The 17428-nt window shown below is 45.9% G+C and overlaps 1 protein-coding gene across 4 annotated transcripts in view; it reads right to left on the bottom strand.

The window, feature by feature from the left end:
- Positions 1-17428, bottom strand: part of PHTF2 (putative homeodomain transcription factor 2) — a 194161-nt gene that overhangs the window by 49608 nt on the left and 127125 nt on the right. For all 4 annotated transcript variants that reach the window (XM_075345200.1, XM_075345198.1, XM_075345201.1 and 1 more), the window contains exon 6: positions 3233-3398. In XM_075345200.1, coding sequence (XP_075201315.1) covers positions 3233-3398 — 166 coding nt within the window. The remainder of the gene's footprint in view (positions 1-3232; positions 3399-17428) is intronic.

The following is a 17428-nucleotide window of genomic DNA, read 5'->3' as shown; positions in this document are numbered from 1 at the left end:
CACCTCGTTGCCGGAGGACGCAGGAACGCTATTGTTCGTCGTTCCTGGAGTGTCACACGTAGCGATGTGTGCTGCCTCAGGAACGACGAACAACCTGCGTCCAGCACGAGCAACGATATTTTGAAAAAGAACGTTGTGTCAACGATCAGGGATTTGGTGAGTATTTCGGATAGTTAGCGGTCGCTCGTAGGTGTCACACGCAACGACGTCGCTAACAAGGCCGGATGTGCGTCACGAATTCCGTGACCCCGACGACATATCGTTAGATACGTCGTTGCGTGTAAAGCGGCCTTAGCAAGTGCGGGATAAGATTCAGAAATACCCACAGTATATATTAGCAAGTGCCACAAAATCATGTCCCCAACACATTAGTTAAAAAAAAAAATAAAATGGAAAAACCCCTTTACAGAATATGGCATTTTCTTTTTACTTAAAAGCATGATTTTTTTTAGTTAAAAATCATTGTAGAAAAAGGGTTTCCTTAAAACATTTTGCACCATTTGCTTTCTATAGCCACTTTGTCGCACTGTCTATTGCTGTAAGCAGAATGAGCTACGGAGTCATTCTGACTGGAAAGTTTATAACTAATTTTCATTCTTCATAAATCCTCTCAACCGATTTTGACCACAAAACTCATTTAGTCTGTTACGCCACGTGCACACGTTGAGAATATGGTGAGAGTTTTTTACTTCAGTATTTGTAAGACCATGTGCATATACTGAGTATTTGGTGAGATTTTTACCTCAGTATTTGAAAGGTCACGTGAATATATTGAACATTTGCTGAGTTTTTTACCTCAGTATTTGTAAGTCAAAGACACGAGTGGATGAATACTGTAGAAGTGGTGTCTGTGGGTCTATTATAGTTTTCCTCTGATTGTTCCACTGGTTTTGGCTACAAAAACGGAGGTAAAAAAAACTCCTGAAATACTTAACATGTGCACGTGGCCTTACAAATATGGAGGCAAACAAAACTTCCCAAACACTCAACGTATGCAGAAATGATATGGTCAGAAATAAGCTGAGAGATGCTCAAAAGAAGGAAGATAAAAGGCCAGATTCATCATTTCCTTTGTTTTTACAGTCCCTTTCCAAGCATGACGAATGGTATTAGCTGGTGTTTTTGGTGCCAAATTTATCAAAATGGCACACATTATTCATAAATTTGGCACAAAGTAAAAACAATGGGCGTTTCCCCCATCTTGAATTGATTTGGTGCCAAAAGTCGCAAAACTTGCTTCAAATTTTGGCCACACTCAAAATATACCGGGGGGCCTGGAGTGAAATTGTGTCAAATATTGTGGCTGGTTTGAAAAGTTGCAATTGATGAATCGGAAAAACATCTGAAATCTCTAAGCTACACCCACAAAGTGGAAGAAAACAGGTGAGCACATATAAAATAGACAAAAAAAAAAAAGTACAAAATAGAATAAAAAAAAAATTGGGTGAAAACATAAAAAAAGATGCAAGAAAAAAACAAAAAACAAACAGATGCAAAAGCAATGATGCATGGGGCCAAAGTGACAGATTCTGAGCACAAGACAGTGCAAAGTAAAGACTGTAGAGGGCAAACAGTGCACACATTTTTTATGAGCCCACTTCCAAAAATGATGCATTGAAGTAAAAAACAAAAATTGCCCAAAATGTCTCCGTATCCATTAACATTTCTCAAATCCCATTTTACAGAAAGCTTAGTGCTTTCCTTGTGGCGGTACTTAGTGGACATGGTGTCCAAATCACATGAATGCCTGATTAAAGTGCAGGAAGCATATTTTAGGTCAGTGTTATATGCCAAAAGGAAACCTCAGAAATACCCTGCTTGGAGGAAACCAGTTTTATGCTATTGCAAGGCATGAGAAGGTTGTAATTGTATAATTAGAAGTGTCTTGGTTTCCTCCCATGACACAAAAACATACTGATCATATAACCAGCTTTGATCTGTGCCAAGTGAGCATTACATATACACATTAGTAAAATAAATGGAGACATGTGAGGAAAACTAATCCCCATCATACTACTAATTAGGTCATTAATAATGACAGTAAATCAGTATATGATACATAAGAACAGCCCAATCACAAGGATTACAAATGAATGTGAAATCCTAAAGCCAGGAATAGAGAGGCGCCATTGCGTGTAATGGAAAGGATCTTCGGATACGGAAGTTATTCAGATGCCAGTAGGGTTACACTTTGGCTCCTCCCAGGTGGATGAGATATTGGACAATTTCAGGGTCTTCGCTGAATACCCAATATATTCACTGCCCAGGTCTACACTGTGCAGGAACACCCTCCTTCCACAAAGAAGAATGCACTTGAATGAAATGAATGCAGAATTTTACCCGAAGGATGTAACCAGTCTAGTTCTAATCCCTCTGAAGGCCACTGTGTTGTGTCTCAAGTGTCAAAATTCCTCCACAAGTGTATGTTACAGGGGACAGTATGTATTAATTTACAATGTGAAATGTTGCAATAATCTATAGTAAAGTCCTCATTATTAAAGGAGTTAAAGTTATAGATCAGTGGGAGGTCCAACTGATGGCACCTGCATCGTTTGGTAGACTGTTGCCCCCATAAGACTTAAGTGGCAGTGCCACATGCTTGACTGCTGCGCCATTCATTAACTAGATTGCTGCCAGAGAAAGCCAAGCGCACTGATGCTACATTGCGACAAGGGCCCCATTCTGCCGATCGATGCAGGTGCCAGCCATTAGATCTCCACAAACCTAACACACATATCCAGAATTAATTTATTAAGACAACTTTATTCCATTTACGTTTGGCACACAATTCACTATTGCAGCCTACACAATAAAAAGGATACTCCATATTACATCTCCATACCTATATCAATAAATCATTTTTCCTTTGCATTTCTAGTCAATTAGTATAATAATAATAATAATAATAATAATAATAATAATAATAATAATAAAAATTTCAACACACTTATTTGGGAAAAAGAAACCATGAACCCATATTTAACCCTTTGAATACCTTGTCCTAGTGACGTTTGGCTATTCAGCCGATTATAAAAATATTTCTGTCATTGGCACTGCATTTACATTTTCAGAAGCTTTACTGCAAGTTTTCATCCACTGATGCTTCCATTCATATAGCATCCAAAGGGTTAAAAGGACAGTTGCCACACTAAAGTTCATTAGTCATAAAATCAACCGTTCATGCTTGAAGAAAGCACACATTAAGAATGCATTGTTCATTATCGCCCTTTACCTTCTTCGTTTTCCACCTATGACTGGAGGCGATTTGACCGTTCGCGTTGATACGATTTGACAATGAACTGTTCCAAGTAACAACATTAACCATATCGGTCCAATAACTTCAGTAAGTGGTACACAGTGAGGCCCTGGTGATATGGTGAATAATACTACTGAGGCAACTGCAAAACACAAGCACAAGACAGATCTAAATACTAAAATTTGCACAAGAGGACAACATTTAGATAAAAAATATTGATTCTAACTATATATTGCATAAAGATGGAGATATCTCCTCAAGTGTCAAGATGATCAATAGGGCTCAAGTATAACTGCAGAATGGGAATGCGGTGTATCAGCTAAAGGCTCGATTCACAGTAGAGTGAAGAGCAACATTTTAAGAGAGTCAATTACAAATATGATAAAGGGTGCAGCCATACAGCTCATTCACCAAGCGGCTAAAAAGCAACAGCACTCATATAACATAATTTATGGAAAACGTAATAAGTTCATGCTACTTTATCATGACAGTAGTGCATTTAAGTAGAATCATGCAATGGTGATTTCCTCATCTCAAACAATTTATTGAAACAAAAGCCAACAGTGGTGAGCCTCAAGCCCCTCAAGCATTACAGCTTGAAAAGGTCATCTATTACAGCTTGAAAAGGTCATCTCATGCTGTTCACAACTGGAGTTAATGTTGCTGAGGCATGGCATACCACTCTTCTTGAAGAGTGGCCCTCAGTTCATTGAGGTTCTGGGGTACAGAGTTACAAGTCTCTGCACAGTAACTCAGCTTATCTCATAGCTTTTTTCTATGGGATTCAGGTCTGGAGAAAGTGCAGGACACTCCATATAAGGTACTCCAGTTACCAGCAGCCATTCCCTAAATGATGCGACTACGATGAGCCAAAACATTGTCGTCTATGAAGATGAAATTAGGCTTGTGTTGTTCATGCAGAGGCCCACTTAGTGAATAATTATGTTACTCAAGTAGTAGGGGCATATCACTATACAATTCACAAAATGTATGGCAACTCAGTATTGACTAGACACACCTGCCCCCCACTAACACCACGAAAGGCTTGTCTGGTGACAAGAGTGGCTGATGCATAGCGCTCTCCTTGAGCTGTTCAACATTGTTGGCGGCCATCTATTCTGCTCAGCGTTAATCGACTATCAGTGAACTGTACTTAGGCCCACTAGTGCCTTATTCAGCGTAGATGACACCTGTGCCTGGTGGTGTGGTCAGGTACCCTTGCGAGTCGTCTAGCACACAGACCTCGCTAATGTAAACGGTTTTGAATGGTCCGACGTGACACTTGGGTGCCTTTCATCTCCCTTAAATGTGCCTGGAGTTGTGTGGTATTTATCATCTGGTTCCGAAGGGGATTGTTCACAATGAAGTGGCCATCAGCGTGGGTTGTGGCCAAAGGACGTCCACTTCTCTGCCTTTCTGTGCCTTCCAGTCTCTCTGTATCTTCGTTTCAACCTGCTGGTGACACTCTAAGCTAATTGGCCACTTCTGTATGAGAACATGCTGCTTGAAGCCTCGCAATCGGATTAAGGATAAAGACCACCCGCACATCCAGACTACAATACTTTGATCTGCCCTGAGCAGAGTATTAGAAAAGTTTTGTTTTGTTTTTTTTATGTTCTACAGAGCGGCCTGGGCACCTACATACAGTATTCTGGAATGCTGTATACAAGAGCCTACCAGTGATGGCCTCAGCTTATAGTCTCCAAATCTGGTGACAGGTTCCCTTTAAGTTCATCTGAAAAGGTTAGAGTAAATTTTAGGATCATCCGGAAATTTCATCAGAAAATAAAAAATATCCCTCACTTTTTGTGATCAGTATTATATACACCATGACATGTTAAATTTTGGGTACCCCTAGTCAAAATTACTGTTATTGTGGACAGTTAAGCAAGTTGTAGATGAAGTGATCTCTAAAAATGACATTTTTGTGTACTCACCGTAAAATGTCTTCCTTAGAGCCTTTCATTGGGGGACACAGACAGTGGGTATTATGATGTCTCCAGGGGAGGCGTGACACTAGATTTGAAAAAAATGTTAGCTCCTCCCCCCACAGCATATACCCTAGCTAGGCAGGAAACTAGCTCAGTTTGGTGTAAAGCAGTAGGAGAAGGACAACGAAAACCACAAGTGTGGGAGCTGTGTCCCCAATGAAAGGCTCCAAGGAAGACATTTTATGGTGAGTACACAAAAATGTCATTTCCTTTCTCCCCTTTTCATTGGGGGATACAGACATTGGGACGTCCCAAAGCAGTCCCTGGGTGGGAACTGAACTATTATCTGTGTATAACATCAGCCTAAGAGCTGACTAACAACTGCAACTGCAGTGAACACATATCAAAACACTGTAAAAAAAAACAAGCATTGGCCACTTATAAATGGGCCACTGCCGCCTAAAGGACTTGTCTTCCAAGAGCAGCCTCCGCGGAGGCATGCGTATGCACTCTGTAGAATTTTGTAAACGTGTGCACACTGGACCAGGTAGCGGCCTTGCAAAGTTGGGTCGCCGAAGCCTGATGGCGAATAGCCCAGGAAGCACCCACTGCTCGCACAGAGTGGGCCCGCACAGATTGAGGGGGAACAAAACCTCGTGCTTTGTATGCCTCACAGATGGCAGTCCTGATCCATCGAGAAATCGTGGATTTCGAAGCCTGGTTGCCCTTTTTGTGTCCTTGTGAGAGGACGAAGAGGGCATCGGACTTGCGCAACGGCGCTGTTCTGGAGATGTAGATCCGCAGAGCCCTGACGAGATCTAGAGTGTGAAGGGCTTTTTCAAAAGGAGTGGACCGGGCAGAAAGACGGCAACACAATGTCCTCGTTTAAGTGGAAAGAAGACACGACCTTCGGAAGAAAGGCGGGGAAGGCCGAAGGACGACCTTATCATGATCATGATGGAATATCAGGTAAGGTGAGCGACAGGAAAGGGCCGCCAGTTCGGACACTCGCCTGATAGAGGTAATGGCGACTAAAAAGGCAATTTTCCAGGACAGTCGTTGAAGAGAGATTTCTCTCAGAGGTTCGAAAGGAGGAAGCTGAAGAGCTCAGAGAACCAGATTCAGATCCCAGTCATCTAAGGGGTGGCGATAAGGAGGGAACAAATGCGCTACCCCTTGAAGAAAGGTACAGACCTGAGAACAAGAAAGCAGCAGCTTCTGGAAAAATATTGACAAGGCAGAAACTTGTCCTTTAAGGGTACTGAGAGCTAGTCCAGAGTCCAGACTGTCTTGCAGAAAGGCAAGAACATTAGGGATTGAAAAGGTAAGGGGCGACCGATTATGATGGTCACACCAGGAAAGATAGGTCTTCCAGGTCCTGTGATGGATACTGGCGGAGGAGGGCTTCCGAGCATTAAGCATGGTATGAACTACCTCATAAGAAAGACCTGACTTGGCTAGAATCAAGGATTCAAGCGCCACGCCGTCAAATGCAGCTGTGCTGTATTCTGGTGGAATATTGGACCTTGCGACAGAAGATCCGGGCGGTCGGGGAGACGCCAGGGAGTGTCGCCGAGAAGTTGGAGAAGCTCTGGGTACCAGGCTCTCCTGGGCCAATCCGGGGCCACGAGGATGACCGGGATTCCCTCCGCTTTGATTTTCTTGATTACTCTCGGAATGAGAGGAAACGGAGGGAAGATGTAGGGCAGGCGGAACTGCGACCACGGAAAGACTAGAGCATCAAAGCAGAGCGCTAGCGGGTCTCCCGACCGGGATATGAAGGGATGTATTTTGGCGTTCATCTGAGATGCCATGAGGTCCACATCTGGGAGTCCCCAACAAAGAGTGATCTGATGGAACACTTCGTCGTGGAGGGACCATTCCCCTGCCGCTAGACCTTGCCTGCTGAGAAAGTCTGCGGCCCAGTTCTCTACCCCCGGAATATGGACAGCTGAAATAATGGGAATGTCCATCTCTGCGCAAAGAAGAATCCTGGATACTTATTTCATCGCTGCCCTGCTGCGAGTTCCTCCCTGACGGTTGATGTAAGCCACAGCCGTGGCATTGTCTGACTGGATCCGAACAGGGAGGCCCAATAGCAAGGGCTGAAAGTTCTGAAGGGCCAAAAATATGGCTCTGATCTCTAGAACGTTGATGTGAAGGGAGCGCTCGGAAGGAGACCAGCGTCCGTGAACAGTGTGGCGGAGAAACACCGCTCCCCAGCCTATCAGGCTGGCATCTGCCGTGACTACTTGCCAGTGGACCGGGCGGAAGGACTTCCCTTATAGATATAGAGATAGGGATGAGGCTTGAGTCCACCAGACGAGGGAGTTGAGAGCAGTTCGAGATAGGCGGACTGACCGGTCTAGAGAAGCTGGATTCTTGTCCCAGGAGGATAGAAGATCCAGTTGTAGAGGGCGCAGATGGAATTGGGCAAAAGACACGGCCTTCATGACTGCCACCATCTTGCCTAACACTCTCATCCCATTCCGAAGGGATGTGTACCGGCGAGAGCGGAGGGATTGGGCGGCCCGGATCAGGGAAGACCTCTTGTCTTCTGGAAGAAAAACCCGGGACTGAGCCGTGTCTATCAGCATACCTAAAAAGGTGATGCGCTGATGAGGAATGAGGGATGACTTTTTGAAGTTGATTAGCCACCCTAGCCTTGACAGCGTGTCCAGGCAAATCTGTACGCTTTCTGAGCAAACTTGAGGAGAGCTCCCCTTGACAAGTAGGTCGTCTAAATAGGGAACGACCAGGACGCCTCTGGGGTGCAAAATGGACATGACGGCCACCATGACCTTTGTGAAGACCCGAGGCGCAGTGGCCAGTCCAAAGGGGAGGGCCCTGAATTGGAAATGACTGTGTCCTACGGCAAAACGAAGGAGCCGTTGATGAGATACACATATGGGAATGTGTAAATAAGCATCTTGAATGTCTATGGAAGCTAGGAGTTCTCCCGGTTCCATGGCGGCTAGTACTGCTCTCAATGACTCCATTGGTCAAGGTCCGAATCCATACGGATCTGTTCAGCCTTTTGAGGTCCCAAGATAGGGCGGACAGAGCCATCTTTTTTGGGACCGACAAAAAGGTTTGAATAGAAACCTTTGCCGCGCTGTTCCAGGGGTACTGGAATGATAACGTTTGCTTTCTGTAACGAGGCTATGGCCTGAAATAAGGCCTGACTTTGCATTTTGGACTTTGGAAGGCAAGAACGCAGAAACCTGTTGGCCAGCAGGGAAAAGAAATCGATCTTGTAACCTGAGGTGACGATTTCTCAAACCCAAGCATCGTGAGTGTGGTCTAGCCAGATATCCCGAAAAACAGGAGTCGGATCTGAGGGATACCCGGCGTCATGCTGAGGGGGCCTGTACAGGGCGAGGTCCCTTAGGTTTAGGTTGTTTGGAGTGGGAACGCCAGAAAGAGCCCCTTGAGGGACCGGATCCTCGATCTGAGCGTTGGGACGATCCTTGTGCTGATGGTTTTTGTGGAGCGGGCCGAAAGGACTGCCTGCGCAAAGAAATTTTTTTTAAATTCCTGGATACAGGCCGCTTTTGTGGTAGAATGGTACTGTTACCGCCCGTCGTCTCAGATATGAGTTTGTCCAAGGATTCTCCAAACAGACGAAGGCCATGGAAGGGGAGTGTGGACAGGGATTTCTTGGAGGCACTGTCCGCGTTCCATATCTTTAGCCACAGGACTCTGAGGGCAAAGACAGCATTGGCTGCCGTTAGGGCTGACAAACTAGCTGCATCTAGGGAGCCGTGAAGAAAATAATTAGAGGCTAGAAAGAACAAATTAAGGATCTCAAAAGCCTCCGGAGGAATATTACAAGAGCGAAGCATCCTGCGCAGGTTCCTACTCCACACACCCATAGCTCTCGCGACCCATGTCAAGGCAAACAGGGGGCGAAGAGAGGAGCCCGAAGACTAGAAAATAGATTTGACCGCAGCATCAACTGCGCGGTCGGACGAGTCCTTGAGAGACGCGTTGCCTGAAACAGACATGACCGTGTGTTTAGCCAGTCTGGATACTGACGGATCCACAATGGGGGGTACTAACCAGGTCTTAACCATTTCAGATGGAAATGGATAAGCGAATGAAGTGAAGGTTTTTTTCATTAAACCTTCTATCAGGGTGATCCCACCGTTTAGATATGATTTGACGAAAAACCGGATCCTGGGCAAAGGACTTAGGAGGCTTCTTGGCCCGCTTGATTGCCGACTGAGAAGTCGGGTCCGGAGGCTGATTAGAAATCGACAAAGAGTGATTGACAGCCGAAATTAGTGTGTCTTCTATATGCCTAGACTCAGAAGGGACATCTGAATCAGAGTCAGAGTCTTGGGAATCGTGACTACTAAAAATCACGGAGCCTGGGTCAGACAGACCATCGTCCGAGTCGGATGAGGTGTAGAAGTCGCAATGGCGCCTTTTGGAAACAGCCTTTCTACGTTCTGGGGAAGAGGGACCAGACGAAGCAGGCGGGCTCCTCTGAGGGAGCTGAGTCGGGGGGAGGCTGTGGGAGCCTGTGGAAGGCTGGGATATCTGAGCGGCAAGGTCATCTATCCTTTTAGACATTAGAAGAGCCCATGCAGGAATAACGTCATCAGACGAGGGTGCTGCCTGGATGGTGGCCGGGGCAGAATCCAAAGCCTGCACGGCCTCCTGGTCCGGCAACGGGGTCTGTTGTGACACGGTAGTAGGGGCATCGCAGCCCCTGCATAGTGGATAGCTTCGGCCATTAGAAAACGAACGTCCACAGGTGGTACAAGCATAGTACAGGTCCGTAGAGGACGCCTGGGAAGCTTTATCACCCTTGCGGTTACGCATGTCAGTAACAGAGTCCTACAGCCCTATAGGTGATAGGGATATGCCGCTGATACTATGAGTGAGGAGCCACTAGCAGTATTATAAAGTGACTGCTATGCAGAGCCGGTATATACAGATAGCAAAATGGCATATACTGTCAAACAGTCGGCATATACCTGCAGGCAGAGCCAGTATATACCGCTAACAGCTGATATACACCGCTAGCCAGCAGGCACACACCGCTAGAGAGACAGCGATATACCGCTGAGCAGAGCGATATATAGCGCTGTAGAAGTGCAGAGCCAAGGAGCCGATCTCACCAGTGTCTGCTCCCCACGTGGAAAATGGCGTCCAGCGTTCCTGGCAGCATGGAGGGGAGACACGGCCCCAGGAGACTGATTGGTCCCAGGGCTGAGACTAAAGGGGGCTTTACACGCTGCGACATCGCTAATGCGGAGTCGTTGGGGTCACGGAATTTGTGACGCACATCCGGCCGCATTAGCGATGTTGCTGCGTGTGACACCGATGAGCGATTTTGCATCGTTGCAAAAACGTGCAAAATCGTTCATCGGTGACATGGGGGTCCATTCTCGATTATCGTTACTGCAGCAGTAACGATGTAGTTCGTCGCTCCTGCGGCAGCACACATCGCTATGTGTGACGCCGCAGGAACGAGGAAGCTCTCCTTACCTGCCTCCCGGCCGCTATGAGGAAGCAAGGAGGTGGGCGGGATGTTCCGGCCACTCATCTCTGCCCCTCCGCTTCTATTGGGCGGCCGCTCAGTGACGTTGCTGTGACGCCGCACGGACCGCCCCCTTAGAAAGGAGGCGGTTCGCCGGTCACAGCGACGTCGCCGGGCAGGTAAGTATGTGTGACGGGTCTGCGCGATGTTGTGCGGCACGGGCAGCGATTTGCCCGTGTCGCACAACAGATGGGGGCGGGTACCCACGCTAGCGATATCGGGACCGATATCGCAGCGTGTAAAGCAGCCTTAAGCGTGACAGCCAATCGGAACGAAGCTGCTGCGACTGAGGGAGCGGCTTCCAGAGCAGTGAGAGGGAGCGTTGCTAGAATGCAGGCTGACGCCGGGGGCAAAATTAATGAGGCTCCCCGGGATCACGGCCTGCATCGCCCCACCAGCGCCTTTTTAGGCGGCGGTTTGGATGCAGGGGACAGAGGACTCGTTGTCTACCTACCTGCTACTGGCTCCGTCTGAAGACGTGTCGGTCCGGGAATGCGGGGATCTCTGGGACGCATCTTCGGCTCAAGGCTGAAGCAGGTCCTTGCCTCTGCTTAGCCCTCTGGAGCTACCTTAGTGTAAGGTGCTTCCAGGGAGCCTGGAGGGGTACGCAGACCCGACCACTTAGGCTAGAGGGAAGACTGACGGCTTGTGCACGCCAGGTTTCCTCTGCCCGTAAGCGGGGAAAACGAGGGTGGCAAGGCACCCTGGTATTGACCCATTATCAAAAATAGAAACAAACTAATAAAAAAAATAAAAATAAAAATAAGCTGGCCTGGGGCTCAGGCCAGACATGTCAGCCTCCCTGCTGACACTAGAAAAAATCTGAGCTTCTTTCCTGCCTAGCTGGGGTATATGCTGTGTGGGGAGGAGCTAACATTTTTTTCAAATCTAGTGTCACGCCTCCCCTGGAGACATAATACTCACTGTCTGTGTCCCCCAATGAAAAGGCGAGAAAGGAAGGCATAAAGTTACACCAAATGAGCAATCAACAGAAATTGAGTGGCAGCCACAGCGTCACTTCCAGAAGATTAACTCATTTGATCCGAAGGCGGAGAGAGAGAAGCCGACAGTCATTGGAAACAGGGCTCTCTTGGTGTCACAATGTAACGTAAGCCTCAAACCACAGTTACCAACAACACTGGAATGGCGCCAGAACGGGAGGAGAATACAGGATCTTTTTTTAACTGGGGAAAACAAGTAGAATCAGAAGGGGGTCCTAGTAGTAGATTGAATAGAATTAAGCTGCTTGCAGTGTATTTTAAATTAAGTAAGCTGTAAAAGGAAAATTGGGAAAAAAATTAATTCAATTAAAACGAATTGAAAAAAAATAAAAAAAAAATGCTTACAATGCACTGAAAGAAAACGTGCAATATGACCAATTTCTTTAAAGTGAATATGACAGCTATTATGTGCTGACCATGGATTGGGCAGAATGTGTCAGGCACTCGCTGTATGATCTCAGTAAAGTATGTTAGACTCAAACTGTTTCAGAGAAGAACATGCTTTAAAAATTGCTGTGGATCAAGTTGTGCTGAAGACCAGTTAGACAAGCGAGTCCCTGGTGGCCAGAGCAGTAGGTGAGGAGAAGCTTCAGGGTCCGCGGCGGCTTTTAGAGTATTTTTCAAACATACAAAAAGAGCCACAGCCACTCCATGATTTACCAGGAATAAGTATAACATAGTAAGAAAACCATGATGGTCATAATACCTGGATGGGGACTAGGACAAGTCGTTTAATTAGGATGCAAAACAAGAGAATATACGACAAAAATCCAGGGTATAAAGTGAAAAAAACGAAAAAAAACTTTATTGGTAACAGGTGCAGGGCGGCACAAACAAGTGTGGACATAGGCAATGATCTATGATGGACTATTGACAAACCATTGATGCTAATAGCTAGTAATAATAGCGGTTCTATGTTAACCAGTATACCAAAATGTGTAGTCAGTTAATACATAGTCCATTGCCTATGTCCACACTTGTTTGTGCCGCCCTGCACCTGTTACCAATAAAGTTTTTTTCACTTTATACCCTGGATTTTGGTCGTATATTCTCTTGTTTTGTATTTTTCAAACATACCTGGCTCAGATCATATTACAAGTGCCTGATATGTGCAGCTTGTGGATCAGCAAGGCCGCATATATCAGTTCTCAGGTTCTCTTTAAAAGGGAACCTGTTAGGTGTAATATACACCCAGAACCACGAGCAGTTCTGGGTGCATATTGCTGATCCCTGCTTAACCATCCCTGTATACACTAGCATAGATAAAAGATCTTTAGAAAAAGTAATTCTAAAGATCTTCTATCGTATGCTAATGAGCGAGGGCACTAGCCCCTGGGCGTTAGTTCCCCGGCCAGTCACACCTCATTAGCATGTTCGTACGCCCCTATGGGCATGCCCTCATCATCTCCCACCTCGATTACTGCAACCTCCTGCTCTGTGGCCTCCCTTCCAACACTCTTCCACCCCTCCAATCTATCCTAAATTCTGCGGCCTGCTTAATCCACCTCTCCCCTCGCTATTCCCCAGCCTCGCCACTCTGCCAATCCCGTCACTGGCTTCCCATTGCCCAAAGAGTCCAGTTCAAAACATTAAACATGACATACAAAGCCATCCACAACCTGCCTCCTCCTTACATCTGTGACCTAGGCTCCCGGTACATACCTGCACGCAACCTCAGATTCTCACAAGATCTCCTTCTCTACTCCTCTCTTATCTCCTCTTCCCACAATCACGTACAAGATTTCTCCCGTGCCTCCCCCATACTCTGGAACGCTTTACCTCAGCATATCAGACTGTCCCCTACCATGGAAAGCTTCAAGAGGAATCTGAAAACCCATCTCTTCCAACAAGCCTAAAACCTACAATAACCATCAGTCCAGTACACCACTGCACAACCAGCTCTGTCCTCACCTATTATATCCTCACCCATTCCCTGTAGACTGTGAGCCCTCGCGGGCAGGGTCCTCTCTCCTCCTATACCAGTCTGTTTTGTATGGTTAATGATTGATGTACGTATACCCCCTTTCACTTGAAAAGCACCATGGAATAAAAGGGCGCTATAATAGGTGAATGAGATCATCCTGTGACGTTGCGTGTTCATGAGCATGATAGTGCACCCACAGGGGCGTACTAACATGCTAATGAGGGACGGCTAACGCCCAGGAGACTAGAGACCTCGCTCATTAGCATATGATACAAGATCTTTAGAAATACTTTTTCTAAAGATCTCTTTATCTATGCTAGTGTATACAGGGACAGTTAAAGGTACCGTCACACTAAGCAACTTACCAGCGATCCCAACAACGATAGGGATCGCTGGTAAGTTGCTAGGAGGTTGCTGGTGAGCTGTCACACTGCGACGCTCCAGCGATCCCACCAGCAACCTGACCTGGCAGGGATCGCTGGAGCGTGGCTACACGAGTTGCTGGTGAGCTCACCAGCAACCAGTGACCAGCTACACGTGCAGAGAGCAGGGAGCAGCGCACACTGAGCGCTGGCTCCTTGCTCTCCTAGCTACAGCACACATGGGGTTAATTACCTGATGTGTTCTGCAGCTACATGTGCACAGAGCAGGGAGCAGCGCACACTGCTTAGCGCTGGCTCCCTGCTCTCCTACTTACAGCACACATCAGGTTAATTAACCCGATGTGTCCTGCAGCTAGCTACATGTGCACAGAGCAGGAGCCGGCACTGACAGTGAGAGCGGGGGAGGCTGGTATCAAAGGTAAATATCGGGTAACCAAGGACAGGGCTTCTTGGTTACCCGATGTTTACATTGGTTACCAGCCTCTGCAGAAGCCGGCTCCTGCTGCCTGCACATTTAGTTGTTGCTGTCTCGCTGTCACACACAGCGATCTGTGCTTCACAGCAGGACAGCAACAACTAAAAAATGGCCCAGGACATTCAGCAACAACCAACGACCTCACAGCAGGGGCCAGGTTGTTGCTGGATGTCACACACAGCAACATCGCTAGCAACGTCACAAAAGTTGTTCGTTAGCAGCGATGTTGCTAGCGATGTTGCTTAGTGTGACGGGGCCTTTAGGCAGGGAATAGCAATATGCACCCAGAACTGCTCGTGGTTCTAGGTACATATTGCACCTGACAGGTTCCCTTTAAATCATCCAAGGCAACAACCCTTTTGCACTTGTGATACACCAGTCTTTCCATGGAGATAGTTTCAAACCTTTATTAATAATGATCTATATTTGGAAATCTACTGAAACTTCCGCTTTCTGTGAAATATAAACACAGAACAAATTAAATATATATATTTATAAATGGATGGATACAGTTTTTCCAGAAGCAATCTGTTTCCGTTGTGATCGTGAGTGCATAAACTATTCTGCATGTGAAAAAAAAGCCTTAATATTTTAATCCCGACACAGGGGGTGATAATATCAAGGCAGCTTTTTTTTTTTTTTTTTTTTTTTAATTGTAACCTCAATAAATTTAAAGCATATGTGCAGGCTAAAAATAAGTTACCATGGAAACAGATACCAGCGAGGGAATGCAAATAAAAGCTACCCGGGTGCCTGCAAAAAGGTCATACATACTAGTTACTTGATTGCACCATAAATTATTTCATGTGCTTTCATTTACTGTAGCACAGGTCACAATAGGCCTCTGAATCAATAGTCTGCTGAGCTAATGGACGAGTTTATTTTCATTGAAACGCCTTTTCAGCTGAATTTAAAACAGAATTTGCTGCGGGAAAAGAATGGCTTTCTGAGCACAGACATCTAGGTATAAAAGCATAATACAATAACATGGTAGGCCGGAGTCAATTACATTTATTGCATACATTGTAAAAAAATAAATAAATAAAATCAGGCAAAATGAAAAAGGAAACAAACAGCAATACTGTACAAGGTATTCTAACTAGAGATGAGCGAACCAGCCGTGGTTCGGCTCGAGTTCGGTTCGTCGAACGGAGCTCTCGTTCGAGTTCAGTTCGGCGAACGTTCGACGAACCGAACTCGAACCAATAGGATATAATGGGAAGCAATCACAAACACATAAAAACGCATTATAAATTTACACATACAGTTAATAAACATTGCCATAACACTTACCGGTCCCCGCGATCCCTCCTGCACTCTGTCTCCTGCCGCTATTCCATCCGATGATCGCTGAACCCTCCCGGTAACCAGCACTGCCAGCAGTGATGCAGGACCTATCGTGACGTCAAAATAGCCATGTGACCAGTCACGTGGCTATTATCTCATTGGCTACAGACTGGTCACATGACTATGACGCGTCATGTGGGACCTGTCATTGCACTCTCCGGTACACGGTGCACATTTGTGTATCGCCGTGTACCGGCGACATGCTCTAGCACACGGTCGACTCCCCGTTCCGTTAGGGACCGGCTGACACAGCTTGTCATTAACGGAGATCACCGTTGCCATAGCAAAGCAGTTAGCGGTGACGTCACCGCTAACCGCAGCTCCGGGAATCACATGATCGGAGCCCTGTTGCTATGGTAACGCGTCTGTCAGCGTTACCGCTGTTACCGCTAGCAGCACTGATCTCTCACGGAGTGAAGGCTGCACGCTGCTTCCCGTGCAGCCTTCACGGAGTGAAGGCTGCACAGGAAGCAGCGTCTTCCCCCATGCAGCAGTGATGGAGCAGAGCTGCATTTGTTGAACGAGAAAGACATAAGACCATGGATCGTGCAGGGCTGACAGGGGGTAATAAAGATGGAGTCTCTAATGTGTCTGTGTATTTATTTCTATTAAAGTATTTTTTCTCTGTGTGGTGTTTTTTTTTAACCCTTTATTGGAGATTCTTAATTCCGTTTTTTTTGTGTACTGCAAAAAAACTGAAGGAGGGAAAATACATAAATTTACCCAGGATCCATAGCTTCATCCTACATGAGGCGGTCACATGTACACTCCAGTGCCATTTTCTACTGCTTTTCACAGCGTAGAGCGCTCTGGTGATTTTCTTTTGCTTGTACACTTCATATCAGTCTTTTCTGTCATTATAATGGCAGAAAGACACATAATGTCCCACTCTCCTGCATTTTGTAATTTTGCACCCTTTGGTGCCTTTCATGTGGCGCTAAGGGGTGCTTAGCTTTGTATTTAGCCAAAAAAATGAAAAAAAAAAATGACGTCGGGTTCCCCCTATTTTTGTAGCCAGCTAGGGTAAAGCAGACGGCTGCAGCCTGCAGACCACAGCTGGCAGCCTCACCTTGGCTGGTAATCCAAAACTGAGGGCACCCCACGCTGTTATTTTAAATTAAATAAATAATTAAAAAAAAAACAAAAACACGTAGGGGTCCCCCCAAAATTGGATCACCAGCCAAGGTAAAGCAGACAGCTGGGGTCTGATATTCTCAGACTAGGGAGGTCCATGGTTATTGGACTCTCCCCAGCCTAAAAATAGCAGGCGTGTAGGAAAGAACTCCGGCACTCTTAGTAACCCCAATAAGAGACTTTAAGCAGTAGTGATGTTCAAATAGAGTTTTTTTATTCAGAGAAAAAGTCCATAAATAAATAAACGTTTTCGACCTAATTCGGTCTTCCTCAGAAAGGACTTATCTATAACCAAGGTACAAACAAGAAAAAAATATATAATTATCATAAACAGAGAATTTGTCATATGATAGTAATGATACAAAATAGAAAGTAAGATTAATAAGAAAAAAATAAAAATAAAAAAAAAAAAAAAAAAAAAAAATA

Source organism: Anomaloglossus baeobatrachus, chromosome 4, assembly GCF_048569485.1.
Source record: "Anomaloglossus baeobatrachus isolate aAnoBae1 chromosome 4, aAnoBae1.hap1, whole genome shotgun sequence".
In the NCBI taxonomy this organism is placed as follows: domain Eukaryota; kingdom Metazoa; phylum Chordata; class Amphibia; order Anura; family Aromobatidae; genus Anomaloglossus; species Anomaloglossus baeobatrachus.
The sequence above is the reverse complement of the archived record's forward strand: the minus strand, read 5'-3'. Positions and strand labels throughout refer to the sequence as shown.